This window comes from Dipteris shenzhenensis, chromosome 30 (assembly GCF_047967505.1).
Source record: "Dipteris shenzhenensis isolate YYH24624 ecotype China chromosome 30, Dip_SZ_1.0, whole genome shotgun sequence".
NCBI classification, from domain to species: Eukaryota; Viridiplantae; Streptophyta; class Polypodiopsida; order Gleicheniales; family Dipteridaceae; genus Dipteris; species Dipteris shenzhenensis.
Window position 1 is genome coordinate 43,114,740 of NC_141625.1, and position 16,187 is coordinate 43,130,926.

At 41.6% G+C, this 16,187-nt stretch overlaps 1 protein-coding gene across 1 annotated transcript in view; it reads left to right on the forward strand.

Annotated features, from left to right (window-relative positions):
* LOC147882168 (putative serine/threonine-protein kinase PBL7) overlaps positions 1 to 7,065 on the forward strand; it is a 50,369-nt gene extending 43,304 nt beyond the window's left edge. Inside the window, exons 5-6 of the mRNA XM_087401708.1 lie at positions 5,896 to 6,478; positions 6,604 to 7,065. Coding sequence (XP_087257834.1) covers positions 5,896 to 6,478; positions 6,604 to 6,656 — 636 coding nt within the window. The 3' untranslated portion in view covers positions 6,657 to 7,065. The remainder of the gene's footprint in view (positions 1 to 5,895; positions 6,479 to 6,603) is intronic.
* Positions 7,066 to 16,187: the final 9,122 nt, after the last annotated feature.

Sequence of the window (16,187 nt, forward strand, 5' to 3'; positions counted from 1 at the left end):
AGTGTTTCGCTTGTTGCTGCTGTGTGCTTGCTGCTTCTCTATGTTACACCTTACTGCTTTAGTGCTGCTGGGGTTGTTTATGCTGGCTGCTTTGCTAGTTTATTTGCTGGCTTTGCTTCAGCACTGCTGCCTGCTAACGCTCTGCTTCACTGCTCTCTGCTTCTTTGCTGTGTTGCTAATCTGCTAGCTCCTTCACAGCCCATAAAAGGCGGCAGAGGCAAATTGCTACCAGACATAGAGGGTTTCTGAGTAGCAGACTTAGAAGGGCGCAAGCAGACATGCAGAAAAAAAACAGTCGACAGAGAATAAAACAGCTCGCTAAAATGCAAGAAAATAGAGCAAGAGAGCCTATTAGAAAGAACCTACAAAGGCTCTTATACCATCTTAGCTTTTTGGGCTTGAGAGAGCACAATGGAAGCTATGAGAGAGAAGAGTAACAAGACAATGCTTGAAGAGAGAAGCTTGTAGAAGAAAGAGAAGGTCGACGTGTATGGAAGAGGAAGGAGAGGATAAGGCGACTCATGATAGACGTTGACTATCATGAGATTGAAACTGCACTATGTTGTGTTTTTAGAGGATGAGTTTGGGAATGTTCCTGGATTCATCTAGGTATATTATACAAAAGTTCAATCTCTTGTATTTCAATATACTCTTATAGGCCTTTTGACATTGGCCAGGAGTTCCACCAAGGTGGTGGTTAAGAGGCACACACTTGGTTACATCCACATCCACATCCACACACTTGTGTACATCCTTTTCCACATGCGTGTTTAAATCCATGACCACGATGGGCATGAACCTTGTGAGTCCATTGATGAGACCCTTGTGCATTCATGAACCATGTGCCTCTTTACATGAGGACCATGTGCATATACTCACCCTTAAGCATTCTAGGGAGTGCTCCAATAACCATGATTCCCTACAATCATGCCCCTTACATGATAGCCCTCTTCTTTTCTCTTTGCTTTCCTTGTTGCATATTTTCAAATCTTTATCTTCTTTTGTCACCCCCCCTAGCCTATTGGGGTTAGCATAACTAACTAAGAGTTACTATAGACCTAATCCGGGTAAAGAGAGTTAAGTGGGTTAGGTATTAACCGAACATCAGGTGGGCAATGAATGAGGTGTTAGAATTATTGATATATTCTAGGTAGTGACCAATGTGATGACAATAAGTGGGGTAGGGGGCACTTTTCCCTCATTTAGAGTTTTTTTCCCCTAACCACAGTTAGTTCACTAACTACGGTTAGTGAAGGATAAGGTTTGTCACTTAGACAAAACCTTATCCCCCCTTTGTATTTTGGTTCACTCTTCTATTGCATACTCGATGTTCAGCTTACGCTTTCTTGCTTCCTGCTCTCTCTCTTTTCCATCATTTGGCATCAGAGTAGCTTGAAGTCCTAGACCATTTCCTCTCCTGCATCTGTTAGCTCCCACAGCTCCCAAACATTATGTACCTAGTGGAACTCTACGCATCAACTACAAGCCTCTGTTCGTACAAGTTGACCAGCAACTCACATTGCTGTCCATACAGACGTACGGTGGTCTTGCGCCGTACCACTTGCTCCAACTAGCAACTCACGTTGCTGTTCGTATAGACGTACGGTGGCACCACCTGCTCTTGCTATCTGTACAGCTTTGCCATACAATCGTACGGACACTTCCGTCAGCTGTCTGTACAATTGAGCAGAGTCATCAGTACACAGTTGCGCGTGCATCCGTACACTTCTGCACAGGCGTCCTTACAATACACGTAAACCTGTCCGTACAACTCACCCCAGCTGTCCGTACACTTTTGCTCCCGGCTTCGATTTGCTCCTTTAAGGTTGCAGCTGTGTGCCATTTGCAGGTTACTCTTGTAGGTGACAGCCATAGAGTGCATTTTGGGGCTTTTTTTGTTTGCGTATGCACACAAGTGCATTTTGCAGGGGGCCATTGATTGGCTGTGGATTCAAGCAGGTGAATTTTGGGATTGTGGGTGTGCTCATTTGCACACATTGGTAGTAGAATTTGGTTCTTTTGCAGATAAATTGCAAATTGGGGCTTTCAGTCGATTTGCCTCTTTTAGAGTTACACTTTCTTCCAAAAATTTGGGGCTTTTTGCTTTACACTGCAATTTCTTGCATTTTTTGGGCTTTCAGACAATTTGCCCTCTTTTGGATGCAATTTCCCTGAAGAAATTGGGGCTTTTGGCATTCTGATGCAATTTGGTAGTGTATAAGCATTTTGGGACTGTTGCAGGGAATTTTGGACTCATTTTGAGTGACATTGTAGACATTGGCAAGTTTTGCAGTGTTTTTTTTTGGCAGATTGAGAGCATTTGCAGGATAATTGAAGTGCATTTTGAGCCTTTGATAGGCTGTGACATTATTTGTCACTATGGGCAGATTTTCTTTGCAGATTTTACTTGTGCATTTTACATTCTAGGAAGGGAATTTACTTGGTCAGTTTGCTGTATTTTTTGAGATTATCTGGTGAAAATGGCTCAGAACAATCCCAATGAGGTGTTTGGAGTTGAAGTCATTCTGGATTCAGAGATGATCACCACCACTCTGAACTCTCTTCCTGAGTCCTATCTCGGTTTCCACACCTCGCTGAATTTGTCATTGAGGGGGGGCAGCAATCCTGCAACATGCCAATCAGTCCGCACATCAGCATAAAGCTGATTCAAGACAGCCCTCTAATAAGGCCAAGGGTGATGCAGATAAGCAAAAAAAAGGGGCATTTGTCACTATAGCAAGAGGCCAAGTCATTATATTGGTGAATGCAAGAAGCGCATAGCTAAAGAAAAGAAAAGGGATTCAGGTATGGCTGTGTTAGATGCATCAGATCCTCATTCACATGATGTGGGAGATGTTACACCCGCCTTTCTGCAGATTTTTCAGTGGGTAGTTCAGATGCTACAACCACTAATGATGATGACCCTTATGCTTTCTTGACTTGCAGTTATGATCCTTCAAAGGATGCATGCTCTCTCAGTGTCAATGAGACACTGAATACTTCCCCCAACGATAGTCTAATCTCTAACTATGGTTAGTGATTAGATAGGGTTTTGTCACTTGGACAAAACCCCTCATCTCTTTCATTGTAGTTACTTCATTCAGTCCACTTTTGGAGTGACCTACGTCCAGCTCACTCTCTTCTTGCTCACTCTTGTTTTGTTCATTGTTTTCTCACTTGAGATAGTGTGTGGAAACATGAAAAGGGTCGATGGAGAGGCTCAGAAGAAAGGTCGTTGAAGAAGTTGCGAAATGGGGCTTGAATGAGCCAAAATAGGGTAGTGGAAAGGCCCTAAAAGAGGATGGAAAATAATGAGTTTTTTTTTTTTTTTTTTGGGGGGGGGGGGGAACTAAATCATCTAGGAGAGTTAGGATAACACTACCCTAGGGCTATTAGGACTGATAAGACACTGGCTTAGGCTAGCCTAACTCTCTCTTTAACCCCAGTTAGTACTAACCTAACCTAGGTTCAAACTAACCAGATCTAACCTAATTCCTAACTAAACTAACCCTGGATAAAGTATAACCTAGGGTTTAGAACCTTGTAGGCTAAGGTTTGCAGGGGCGACGGGCTAGGCAGCGTGGCGGGGAAACGCGGTGAGGGTGGCGTAGCTTTTGATCACTATCACGCTACGGGCGACGGGCAGGCTCTCACGTGACCATGCAGCAGGAGCGGGTGACGGTTGGGCAGCAAGAAGCTGCATGCTATGCGTCTAAGTGCGTTGGGCGTCGGGGAAGGATGAGGAAGAGGCATCACCGTCTGACTGTGTTGAGTGTCGGGAAGAATGAAGAAGGGGGCAGCGCAGTCCTTGCGTGGTGCACTCCTTGCACGTTTGACCGAACAGAGATGCGCTACGAATTGGAGGCAGTGGCTGCGTAGAGGATCGGGCGATGCAGGTTGCTTGGGTGTGTGGTTGGCCAGCTCTGGATGGAGCCGTTTTGCCAGCTCTGGATGGAGCTGCTTGATTCGCTGTGCACCTTGGTGTTGCTTGGAGCTCTGTTGTTGGTAGCAAGTTGATGCTGCTAGTCCTGTTTTCTACCCTTCTTGCTCACGTTCATCGTTCGGTAGGATTTGGCATCGTTAGGAGCGTTGACAGGTTTGCATTGCACCCTGGCTTGATGCTGACGCTCTAGAGCGCACGTAGGCTGTAGGCTGTAGGCTAGTCTCAATGGTCTTAGTAGGCTGGGCTGGATTTGGCATTGACAGCTTGATGTTGAAGCTAGTTCCGAACAGGGCCGTAGGAAGGTGCTCTGATACCAATGCAATGAAGGGCTGAATTGGTGAAGGCCAGAGATGGCAAGAGAGGGGGAAGAGGAGAGGGGAGGAGGAGGAGGAGAGAGAGATAGGAGGGAAAGGGGTGGAGGGAGAGGAAGAGAGAGAGAGATAGAGAGAGATTGGGAGAGAGAGTAGGCAGCACGTAGGAGGAAGGAGGTGGGAGTAGATAGGATTAGATGTCACATCAAATGGTACATAGTAGGGGGTGGATGGAGACTTATATAGTCCCTTCACATTTTCCACCTAAAGGACCCTCTAACTTGGCCCTTTTTCCCCTTCATTACAATTACAACTTTCTTTCCTTCTCTCTCATAAGAGATAGAGGTTGGTATTTGAAGGACTCTCAAATAACCATACGAAGAACTCATCAATACATGTGTAGCGTGTCTTCTTGTTTGTCAGTAGAGTGCCTTTTGGAATCTGCACAAAATCTAGAGGTTGTTCCTCATCCAGATCTCCATTTGAGAAGAGATCTTTCATGTCCATCAAATGTAGTGCAACAAAGGCAATGACTATCTTGACAGTTTTCATCCTTGTTGTAAGAGTAAGCGTTTTCTGATAGTCAAATCCTTCTACATGTGCGAACCTTTTAACCACTAGTCAGGTAATATGCTTGTCTAAAGCGCCATCAGTTGATTTTGAAGGTGTACGTGGTCCCAATGACTTTGTACTGAGTTGATTGAGACAACCACCTCCAAATTTGCAATTGATCTAGAAAAACACTTCTTAATTTAATCCGGAGCCTACTAGAAGTCTGACAAAACCAAGATCCTAATCTCCAATATAACTAGGGTAAGGCACAACTTTTGTTAAAGGTTGTGAATATAGTTGTGCGTGCGTGTCTGTTGTCAAATGAGCAGCTGCTCCTTACTGGAGCAGCTATGAATGTATATTTTTCTTTAACGAGATACTGCATCTTCCCCAAAAAAAAGGTGTCTCAAATGTGTTCAAGAGACCATAACAAACTAAACCTGATTATATACTAATGGTCTCAATTCAGCTCAAAGACTATGTCATCCTTGTCTATGGGCAAACCTTGATCGGTCCACTATTGTCCTCCTGAATCTGTAGAAATTGAGAACACCTTTCTATAAATGGGTGGATATGTGTGCATGTGGGAGAGAATATGTTGAAGCTATGGTCCGTACGCAGTGTGAGGTGCTGATTACGATATGTAGTGACTCCCCATCAGGTAATACTTGAATTGATGGTTTCTAAATTTATGGGTGACTATTATGAGTCTAAAACTGTACTGATTACGCTAGTTTGGGGCAAGGTTATGGAATAGTGTAAACGGAATATCTAATCTCCCTGGCTTTCCTATGAAGAGAATTCTTCAAAAGTGCTCATATTTGATTGGAGTGCTTCGAAAATGTAGGAAGAGCCTTTTAAGAGAATAAATGGATTGCTGATGAAAGATTCATTTGTCCGCAAGATGGGTGGGCTATGTTACTGAATACTGGTTTTGTGATAACTTCTGTTGTACCATTTCCAACAGCCCCCATCAAAAGTTTTGCTTTGTCGGGTTGTTCTGTCCATTAATTGATGTTATTTTTCAAAAATGAAAGCGTTCCTTTAAATATTGTTGTACCTAGACTAATTCTGATTATTGAATTTCAGGCCCGTCCACTCTTTAAGGACCGCAGAAAGTTTCCTCAGATGGCAGACCCATTGCTTCAAGGTCGCTATCCCATGCGAGGACTGTATCAAGCCCTTGCAGTTGCAGCCATGTGTCTTCAGGAACAAGCAGCGCATCGCCCCCTTATTGGGGATGTGGTGACTGCATTGACCTATCTTGCATCTCAAACATATGATCCTGGAGTTCATCCTGTTCATAGTAACAGGTTTGCTCCCCCGACTCCAGGAAGAGAAAAGAAAGAGAAGGAAAGAAAGATGGGTGGATCAGATGAAACAGGGCACAAGGTAGCGAGACAGGGAGGTTTGAGGTCACCACAACCTCAAGGCTCGCCTGACACACGTAAGGATGGTATTCGAGTACGAGCTCTCAATGGTGCTGCAGATTTACGAAGGGGGCAAGAAGGATGCTCTGGAAGAAAACTTGAGGATTGGGAGACAATGGAAGGGCCAAGGGATAGTCCAGGAAGTGGTGGCAGGACTCCACGAGCAGAGCGGGAGCGTGCTGTTGCAGAAGCAAGGAGTTGGGGAGAAAACTGGAGGGAGAAAAGACGAGGAAACTTGCAAGGTAGCTTTGATTCCGGGGCTGGCTGATGGGTTTTTTGTGTTTCTGGAGGTAATTTTTATGTTCTGACTCCCAGCAAGGGAAACAGCTCATTGAGACTGCTCGTTGAAAATTGTAACCGTCGACAGGGACATGGCTTGTGCTGCACCCTTCAGTCTCTATTAAGATAGACAGTACGTGACTCAGCGTAGGAAATCAAGTTTTTGCATTTGCAAAGAGGAGCTTGGAAGTGTGCAGAGGTTGCTTATGTAGATAATAACAAATGTGGAAGAGCGATCCCTCATGTACATGAAATAGATCGAGTCAAATTGGTCTTGGTATTCAAGTAGCTCTCTGTTGGTGCGATGCTTATGTATGGGTGCCAAGATGCCCCGGTGAGGTGGATGCTATTGTATTTGTACTGTGCTATGCAGAGATGAGTTGCTCCTGTGAGGAGTCTTACTATGTTGTATGCCCACTCCTAGTGTGCACCTGTAAGTAATCTTGTGCTTGGAAACATCATTCAATACCTAATTCTCTCAGCAGCAGTTTTTGGATGCTGCTTAAGCTGGGATGTTTGAACAGAGGGGGAGTCTATATTGATTCTGTTCTCTCGTTTTCTTCTGTGTTTTCTTTTTTCCTTTTCGCTTTCCAGTGTAGCGGTGATGGGGGAGATAGTTTCAATCAATGATAATACATGTATATTTAATCCTGAGCTCACGCTTTTTGAGCGTAATGATGATTGAGGCAGATAATTTTGAACAAAATAATTTTAAATCCCGGCCTGTTTGATGGTAATTTTGTAATCTTCTACATCTCATAGATTGCAGATTACTGTCCCTTTATCTGATTGCAAGAAAGGCTCATGGTGGCATGCCTTTTGAAATTGACTTGGAAGAGTATTCAAGATTGCCGGACTTCTTCAAACAAATTGGAGTTTCATAAGAGTAATGTCTCTTACAGAAAGAGAAGATTGCTGTTCAGAAATGAGCTAATACTGATGGTGCATCAAGATTTAAAGAAAGTGGAAGGTGGAGCTTGAAATTGACTTGGAAGAGTATTCAAGATTGCCGGACTTCTTCAACCAATTTGGAGTTTCATAAGAGTGATGTCTCTTAATTTTTCTTATTTTGTAAAGAAAGAGAAGATTGCTGTTCAGAAATGAGCTAATACTGATGGTGCATCAAGATTTAAAGAAAGTGGAAGGTGCTCCACAACACCTGATAAAAAATGATCTCAAATTTGGCACCCTCCCTTAAAAAAATAAATAAAATCGGTGCGTCCCTTGCAGGTGAGGGCATAAATGCATCTGTTGCACATAAGAAAACAAGTTTAGGGGGCAGAAATGAGCCTGTAAACCTCTAATGAGACGAAGCTCCACCACCTGATAAAAAATGATCTCAAATCCACAGTTGCATAACAGCAGAAGATCCCGCAAGAAAGCTGCCGGAGGAAATCGCAGAAAAGCCAAGGCCGAGCACTTCAATGAATTCGAACGAGTCCAAACAAGGATTGTCAAATTGTACCTTGCAAAGGCAGTTCCCACAAAATCAAAACCACCACCTCTTGAATGGTCCCCTGAGGGGCTGGAAGGAGTATGTGCAGCACATAAACCCTTACTTGGAAACACCTTGCCAGTGGAAAAGTTACCCCACAGTTCCCAACGTAAGAAGTTTCGGAAATATAAGCCACATGTGCGGATGAAGCTCGATCAAGAGACTTCAGAAAAAGAAAGGAAAGAAGAGCCTAACAAATTACTAAATGCAACTATGTCACCCAGTACATATGACACATCTCAGGCTAGTTCAACCCCATCAGAGGTCGATCTTCGAGAAGTGCCGGAACCCTCCCTTAAAAAGATAAACAAATTCGGTGAGTCCCTCGCAGGTGAGAGAATAAATGCGTCTCTTGCACATAAGAAAACTAGTTTAGGGGGGCAGAATTAAGCCTGTTAAACCTCTAATGAGATGAAGCAACATATAATTGGAAAGACTAATGTGTGTCTGGCTCTTGTTCTCAGGTTGCAACAGTCCTCCATCCGTATTTACAAGTGGACAGTGTTATGCTTAGTGTAGTGCTAGTGTAGGCTGGGAACTTTGAGAAGGCTCATGCGTGGCTAATGTTTAGATGGTGATTAACAAGTGGAGAAGCTAGGCAAAACCAGCACACCCCCAAAAAAATTACTTTGAGCTGAATCCACTTAGCATTGACATCAAAAGGGAAGTAAGAGTGTAGAAAGTGGGTGTCGTGGTATTTGTAGAGAGTTGCTTTGGAGTTTAGGGTAAGAACAAAATTTGATTTGCAAATTTGGGCGCCCAATTTGGCAACAGGATTGCTCAATGGTGCTAACTGATGCAGTAGTGGGAAGCAATTGTTGAGGAATAGTTATAGATAGACTCATGCATGGCTAAGGGAAAGCTCTGATGCCAAATATAGGAGGTGATTTTGTACGTTCATTTAACAAAAAAACTCACTAAAAGGTCTATAACATTGGAAAGCTTGGATGCTAATGAAACATTTGCCACAAACTCAATTGATCTTAAAATGTAGAAGAGATTGCGTCAAAGTTTGCCAAACATAATTGCACATTTTGTGCACTAAGTTGGTTTTACAAGCATGCTTAAACCTAGGCACTCATTACTACATGTTTTGACTAAACTTTGAGTTATGGAAGAATTGTTTGTCAAACAAAGCTACAAGAAAAGTTGCAAGTTGTTCAGTTGGGTAATTTCATGTACTAAAGTTCTTTTTTTGACTTAGCTTTTACCTTATCAACATTCAATTGTAAACTTATGAAGGAGCTTTGATGTTTATGTAAATTAATATAAACCTTTGCAAATGCATACCAGTTTAGTTCATTTAATACTAAATTCAAGTCATGCTTTGAAGATTACCTTCCTTTAGGTAAACATGTCTACTCTGTATAAATCTACTCCTACTTGTAATCTCACTTTTTAAATTGTTTTATTCTTTAAGCTTCAATCTAATTTTCAATTAAATGGTTTCACTCTTAAGGTGCAAGCTCGAACGTTCCATCAGCGGAGGTGAGCGGTGATGACGAGGAGGTAGGTCTCGAGAGATTTGGCTTACACTGCTTGGATGAGGGTTAGGGATCAAGCGTATGTCACGAGGGCCAGGGATCAGGTCAGCGTGATGATGACGATAACGACAATGATTCGGATGAGCAATAGTAGTAGTAGTATTAGTAGTTTGTATATACTTCGACATATATATGCTTTTGTATGTTGGCTCATTTGAGCGATTTTGTATTACCCTTTTCGAAAGGAAAATTTTAACAAACAAGGTTGTATATCTCTCGACTTCAAGATGATGATTCAATCCACTCCCTTTTTGTCTTTAAGATTTGGTATTGTACATAGGCTTGCAACCAATCACATTTGTGCCTTCTTCAAATTGTTTGGCAACTAAATTTTGCACTTCAGACGTTAATTTGGCAATTTGATGCTCTTAGTAATCTCTTGTGAATACCTCTTAACATATTACCGACACTGCTTCTTACGACAACTAAAAGTTAGTGCATTGGCTAATGGACAAACATTGCCAGAACTATAGAGAGCTATATAATAGCTCCTCAATAGCTCTTAGTCTTTGACTTTTGCGACCAAGTTTAGAAGTCTTTTGTATCTTCAAATGGCTCGCTATTGTGAGTTCGCAGATTATCAGTGCTATCCGACTGCAGTCGTCTATTTCTATTGCAATATATATTCTTTATATCTTGCAGATCTTAGTTCTTCCTTTCTGAGAAAGTGTTCGTCGATGAAGCTGGTGACCTTCAATGGCGTGAATTTTCCTGTATGGCAAATGAGTGTTTGGCTTTACCTTATGGAAAGGAGAAGCTGACGGGGAAGACGGCTCTAGAGTCATGAGAGAAGGTGGTGCTATGGGAAAACAAAAACGAGAAGTCACTGGGAATACTCAGACATGCTTTCGGAGTAAAGCTCATTCATCATTTGGATTTGGCCAAGAAAGCATGTGAGAACTGGCTCGTGACTGAAACTTTATTTGGCTCTAGAACATCTGAACAAGATGAGGCTAATCTTAAGGGTTCGAGTAAATGGAAATCTGTTGTGGGCAGAAATGATTGCAACCCTTCTTGATGTGAAGAACAACGTCAGAAATCAACACAAGACTATGAAGATATGGAACGTGTGTATATTTCAATGGCAAGAATGAGATGACGAAGGACAACTTTCCTGAACTCAATGTGGATATTGCGACAAGAGTGGTCAAGAAAAGAGAAGGTACAGAGAAAAAGAATACAGATGCTGGGAAAAACAAAGACTCTGCTCATGCTGTTGCCGAGGAGTTCATTGCAGACAAATATAGCTATGAAGATTACGCCTGTTGAAGCATTGTCAATGATCAAACAGTCAAGTAGGATTGAGGCTATTGAGTCTATTGTTTTGTTGTTTGTCTGTCCAAGTCCTTTATATTGTCGTGTTGAAGGTTTGTCCGCTTGAATTTCATCGAATGTGGATGTCTTAGGGCACCATGCCTTTGGAAATTCTCACTTGATTTATTTGGTAGTTCTTTTGTTTGTCGACTAAAGAACAAGTTCCTTTGTTTTGGACTCTTGCAAGTTTCTTGGTAGCAAGCTTTTACACAAGCTATCTTGGAACCACGGTGTTGGAAGGAGGCACACTTCCAATTAGGTTTGAGTCACTCTGGATAGGGTCCCTAGATAAAGTTGACTAGACATGTGTCACGATGCATGGGAGATACACATGAGAATCAATGGCGGGCTTTATGTGACACTTTTCATTAAAAAAATGGCTCTACTCTACTTCTCCTTTGATTTCAACATCGTTTACTCAGCTGTACTAGTGGTTAGCTCATGGATTCCTTGTCGTTGGCGATCTTTAACTCTTTTTAAATGGTTTACTATTGTGAGTAGTTAGATTCTTAATGATATCCATGAGATGTAGTCATCTATTTCTATTTCAAGATATGTTTGCACTTGTTCATTATATCTTGCAGATCTTGGTTCTTCCTTTTTGAGAAAGTATTCTTCGTCGCATGTCTAGTGCAAAGTTAATATAGAATCATTGCAACCTTCAAAGGCTTATTAGTTAATAGCATAGCATTAAAAGAGATATGACGACACCCATGCTAGGCAAGATGTACATGCAAGTAGATTCATCATGCCAAAGTGGTAGTAGAAATGTTGATTTTGACAATCAAGAACATAGGTGTCCATTGAACTTGAAATGAGTAAAGGAGTAAGATATGTGGGAGGGCCATGTTTGAACATCTTAAGACTACAAAGAGCTCCAAGACAAGCATTATTGTGAGTTACTGCAAGTTCATGTGGTGGGCACTTGCTACTTGGAATATTATAAGGTAATATGCCATGATCATAACGATTTTTTAGAACCCACGTGAATTTTTTAATGTTTCAAATAGGGTCATTTTAGACACCTTTGAAGAACCTTAAATAGAGCATTGTTTTCATTGAGGAGTAGGCAGCATTAGGAATTGCATTTTAGTATGAAATTTGATTAAATTTTGTGTTCCAATACTCATGGGCCAAAAGATGAAAGAGGTAACTTGATGACAAAGTGAGAGGACTCTTGCTCATATAGAGAGGACTTTCATTGAATGACAAACGAATTATGGAGATGACCCCAAACCTACTCCCAAATTTGATTTCTGAAGTCCAAATCAGATTCACTTTCATATAAATTTCAATGAAAATAGAGAACTAGCATAAATTTATAAGCATTTTACTAGTAACTAGGGGGTCAATTAGTTATGGTCCATGGAAACTTTCCTCTTCTTCCCTTGACCTAAGAAGAATGTTCCATCCTTGTTCCATATCAAGACTCCATCTTTATAATAAACTAAAGCCCATAGAGTTTTCTAGAGAGGGAGGCACTAATATTCATAGATAGAGCAAGAGAAAGGGAGAAGAGAGGAAATATAAAGGAAGAAAATATAACAAGGGAAAGGGAAAAGAGCCAAGAATTTGATGGAATGATAACGAAAAAAAATAATTATGACATGTGCTTCAGTAATGGTAGAGAGAGACCTCAAAAGAGGTAAATGGACTAAAAGGAGAAGGCATCGGCATCAACCTCCAAGAAGTCAAAAGCTAGGGAAGTGAAGACAAGCAAAGCATTATGTTTCAATAGCTTGGAGTGAGGAAGCAAACTAATGGCTCATGTAGACACAATTGAGAGAGTTTAGAACTTGCCATGGATGTAGGTTTTTGATAAGGAGGTTGCCTCGAGGTGGCAAAGGAAACAATAAAAAGCTCCGATTAGAAGGAGCATTCCTTTATAGTGAAGAGCAAAACATTGTAGTGGATGATGGAAAAGTGGTTGAAGTCTTCAAATTGGCACTAATAAAGGAGAACAAAAAAGATCCAAGTATCTCGGAATGCAACACCTTTTTTGTAGATGGAGGATGGCTATCGAGACAAGGATATATGCCTAGCAAGGGGGTGCCAACAAAGACGAATGGTTTTTTCAAGTTTTTGTCTAAGAGGATTCAACTTAGGTCTTCAGTCACATGCTTACCCAGACAAGAGAAATCAGGGCTTCCAAAAACAAAGTTATCGGTGGCCAATGTAAGGGAGAAAATGGAAAAATGGAGTTAGCAAGTAAAGGGTAGGGCTACCGAGTGGGAGCACATATCTGCATGCTAGCAAAGAGAAATTTAGGAGATGAACATGTATCCAAAGATAGCTATAATGAACTGTCTCAATGATCCATTTCATGAATGACCACAAAGACCATCCAAGCCGTCCTTGAGACAACAAGAAGCTATAACAAACCCTGCAACCAAAGAAAAAGAACTTGCAAAAGTAGAGGAAAGGCTAATGTAGAGGTACCCAGAGGCAACAAAAGTGAATAGGCAACCCATCCAGGAAGTCATAGAAGGAGAGCCAAGAAGTGTGAGTGAGGACAGTTACCTATAATCAGACATATGAATCCTATGCAAGTGATTCTATCTTCTAAATGAGAGTGAAATCTTCAATGGGGATATGGGCAAGATGACTCCATGCATGATGAATTGATCCCAGTTTTGTTAGGCCACATGGTAATAGGTATATAGTTGTTTTGTTAGGCCACATGGTAACGCTAGGATAGAAGTTGTTTAGATTCCTCATTTTCTTCGTACCAGTGTAGTATATAGTCAATCTTGCAACCTCTCTCTCTCTCTCTCTCTCTCTCTCTCTCTCTCTCTCTCTCTCTCTCTCCCCCACCCTGTGGGTCTAGCTCTGGTTTATGTTGTTGGTGTGTGTGTTCTTGATCCCTGATTGATGACCAATGAGGAGTTTTGGCTCTTGATTTGTACCTTGACACGGGGAAAAGCGCTCTCTCTCTCTCTCATTACGATCTTCAACATTAAATTTAATGTTGAAGATCTTCATGTCTCATCATCATGACTTTAAATTTATGCACATTCAAATTGAAGAGGTGATGATCACTCATGATCCTTTTCTTGTCACAACTTTTTTCCTTCTCTGACCTCCGTTGTTTCTCCTCTCCATCCGTAATCTCCCTCTCACCCTCATTCATCCCCACATTTGTATTTATCAACACCCTCTCACCCTTCCCTCCACCAAGGGTGAAGGCTTTCTGCTGAAAGTTATGCACATTCAACTGGAAGAGGTGATTACTTTCCATTCTCTTTGTCTTGAAATTTTTTCCTTATCTTCTCTCCTTTCCTCTCTTCTCCTTTGTGTTAAGCATCTTTCCATATCTACTTTCCTCTCCTTTCACTCTATAAAAAAAGAAAAATGAACTTTTTTCGTTCTCTCTTCTCCTTTGTCTCTCTTCCTTTTTCTCCCGTATATCTCTCCTATTTCTTTTCTCTCCTCTCCTATTTCTTCTTCTCTCATTCTCTATCCACTTTTTTAGTTTGTATTCAGACACTTCTTTCTCTTCCTCTCTTCTTTGTGCTCTCTTTGCTTTTCCCCCCTCTCTTCTTTCTTCTCTCTCCTCTCTCTCTTTTTTATTTGACCTCTCCTTTTATTTTTGTTGCTCTTTTTGAGTATCTTATTTCTATTGCTCTTTTTTGAGTGTTTTCTTCCTTGCCTCTTATTTTGTTTCCTTTAATTCTGTGTTATTTCACTTCATCTGTGTGTGTGTGTGCGCACGCGTTGTGGTTCCATTAAAAGAATAAAGATATGCCAAGCGATCTGTACCTACCTTTTTTATAGTTGGTTTGGGAGATTCTCAAAGTTCCACATGTCTTTATTTTTTATATTGACGTTTTGGAAGTTATTTAAAGTCTATATGCCTTTGTTTAAGAATTTGCATCTAGTATGATGTGCAAGCAATGGGGGTGGACATAGTGGGACCATGTCAAATCCCAATGGGGGTGGGCATAGTGGACCTTGTTGAGAGACCACGCTCAACATCATGTGATTATATGTGCATAGCACTAACACATATAGAGTGCTATAAAGGAAAATGTTAGATGCCTTAACCCTAACCCTAAATGGGTTTGTATATATTCTACCTTTTCAACTAAATCTAGTGTACAGTTAGTCATTTGTGGTGTGCTCTCTAGCTGTGCCCTCTCTCCTCATCTCCACTCTTCTCCTCTCCCCTCTTCATATTTTGTCATGATATCAAAGCTTGGTTCTGCCTTCTGTTGAGGCACCATCCTTGTGAGAGAGATTGTGATAGATTGAGTGAGATTGAGAGATTGAGAGAATGAGAGCGATTGAGTGTTCTTTCATTTCCGTTGAGTGATAGAAAATTTCCATCCATATTTTTGTTCATTGCTTGAGTTCTTTGCGAGGATTTCTCTTCATTCCATTTCTCGATTATGAGTGATTTTTCTGAGAGATTGTGAGTGATGCTATGAGGGAAAAATTTCACCTATTCATTTGAGAGAAGATTTCCATCCATAGTTCTCTATTCATTCCACTTCAGAGAGTTTTTATGAGAAAGAGAGTCTTGAAAGTTTTGGATCCCTCAACTAAGACGCATCTACAAGACTGTTCTTTCAACAAAGGCTACTGTAGCACTCTATAGCTGGCAAGCTCCTTCTCTGCAATCTGCAACCTCTGACACAAGCTACAAAAGCTATCTTTTGAATAGTAGACCAAGCTCCAATTGCGCCCACAACCATCTCCTAGGATGCTAGCCATCACTAGTGAGATTGCCTCATGGGACCTTTTGACGTGACTCTCCATCTTCAATAGTGACATGACTGTCCATCTTCAAGAAGACCTTTTCTTTCCATGGCCCTTCTCTACATGTAGGCCCACATCTCATAGAATCAGTGCTCCACTAACTAGCTCTTCCCTTGCATCAGCAACTCGAACACGTTATTGATTTGCTCGATGATAGAGAGATCAAGTGTTCCACATTCGGTGAGTTCAACGGTAGGACCCAAATCCAACAACTACAACTCAACTGCACCTCTCCAAGCGGCGCTCCATTGAAGGCTCAAAGCTCTGTCGACTGGCCCATATCTTTGTCTCCAAGCAAGCTAAAGCTTCAAAAATGACCTCTATGTTGCGTACAACACTGCAATGTGGTCCTACAACAAACTACAGCTCAGCCGCACTACGCATTGCACACAGCACCAACGACACCGCCAGCGAGATGGATTTCTTCCCTTTGACGAATATACCGTCCACCCTTATCTCTAAGGGTGTGGTTAACACAATGGCTTAGTTCACCTTTTGCCATGTCATCCTCCTCTAGTTGCTGACATGTGGTAGGTCCACGTCATCTTATCCATCTGCCAA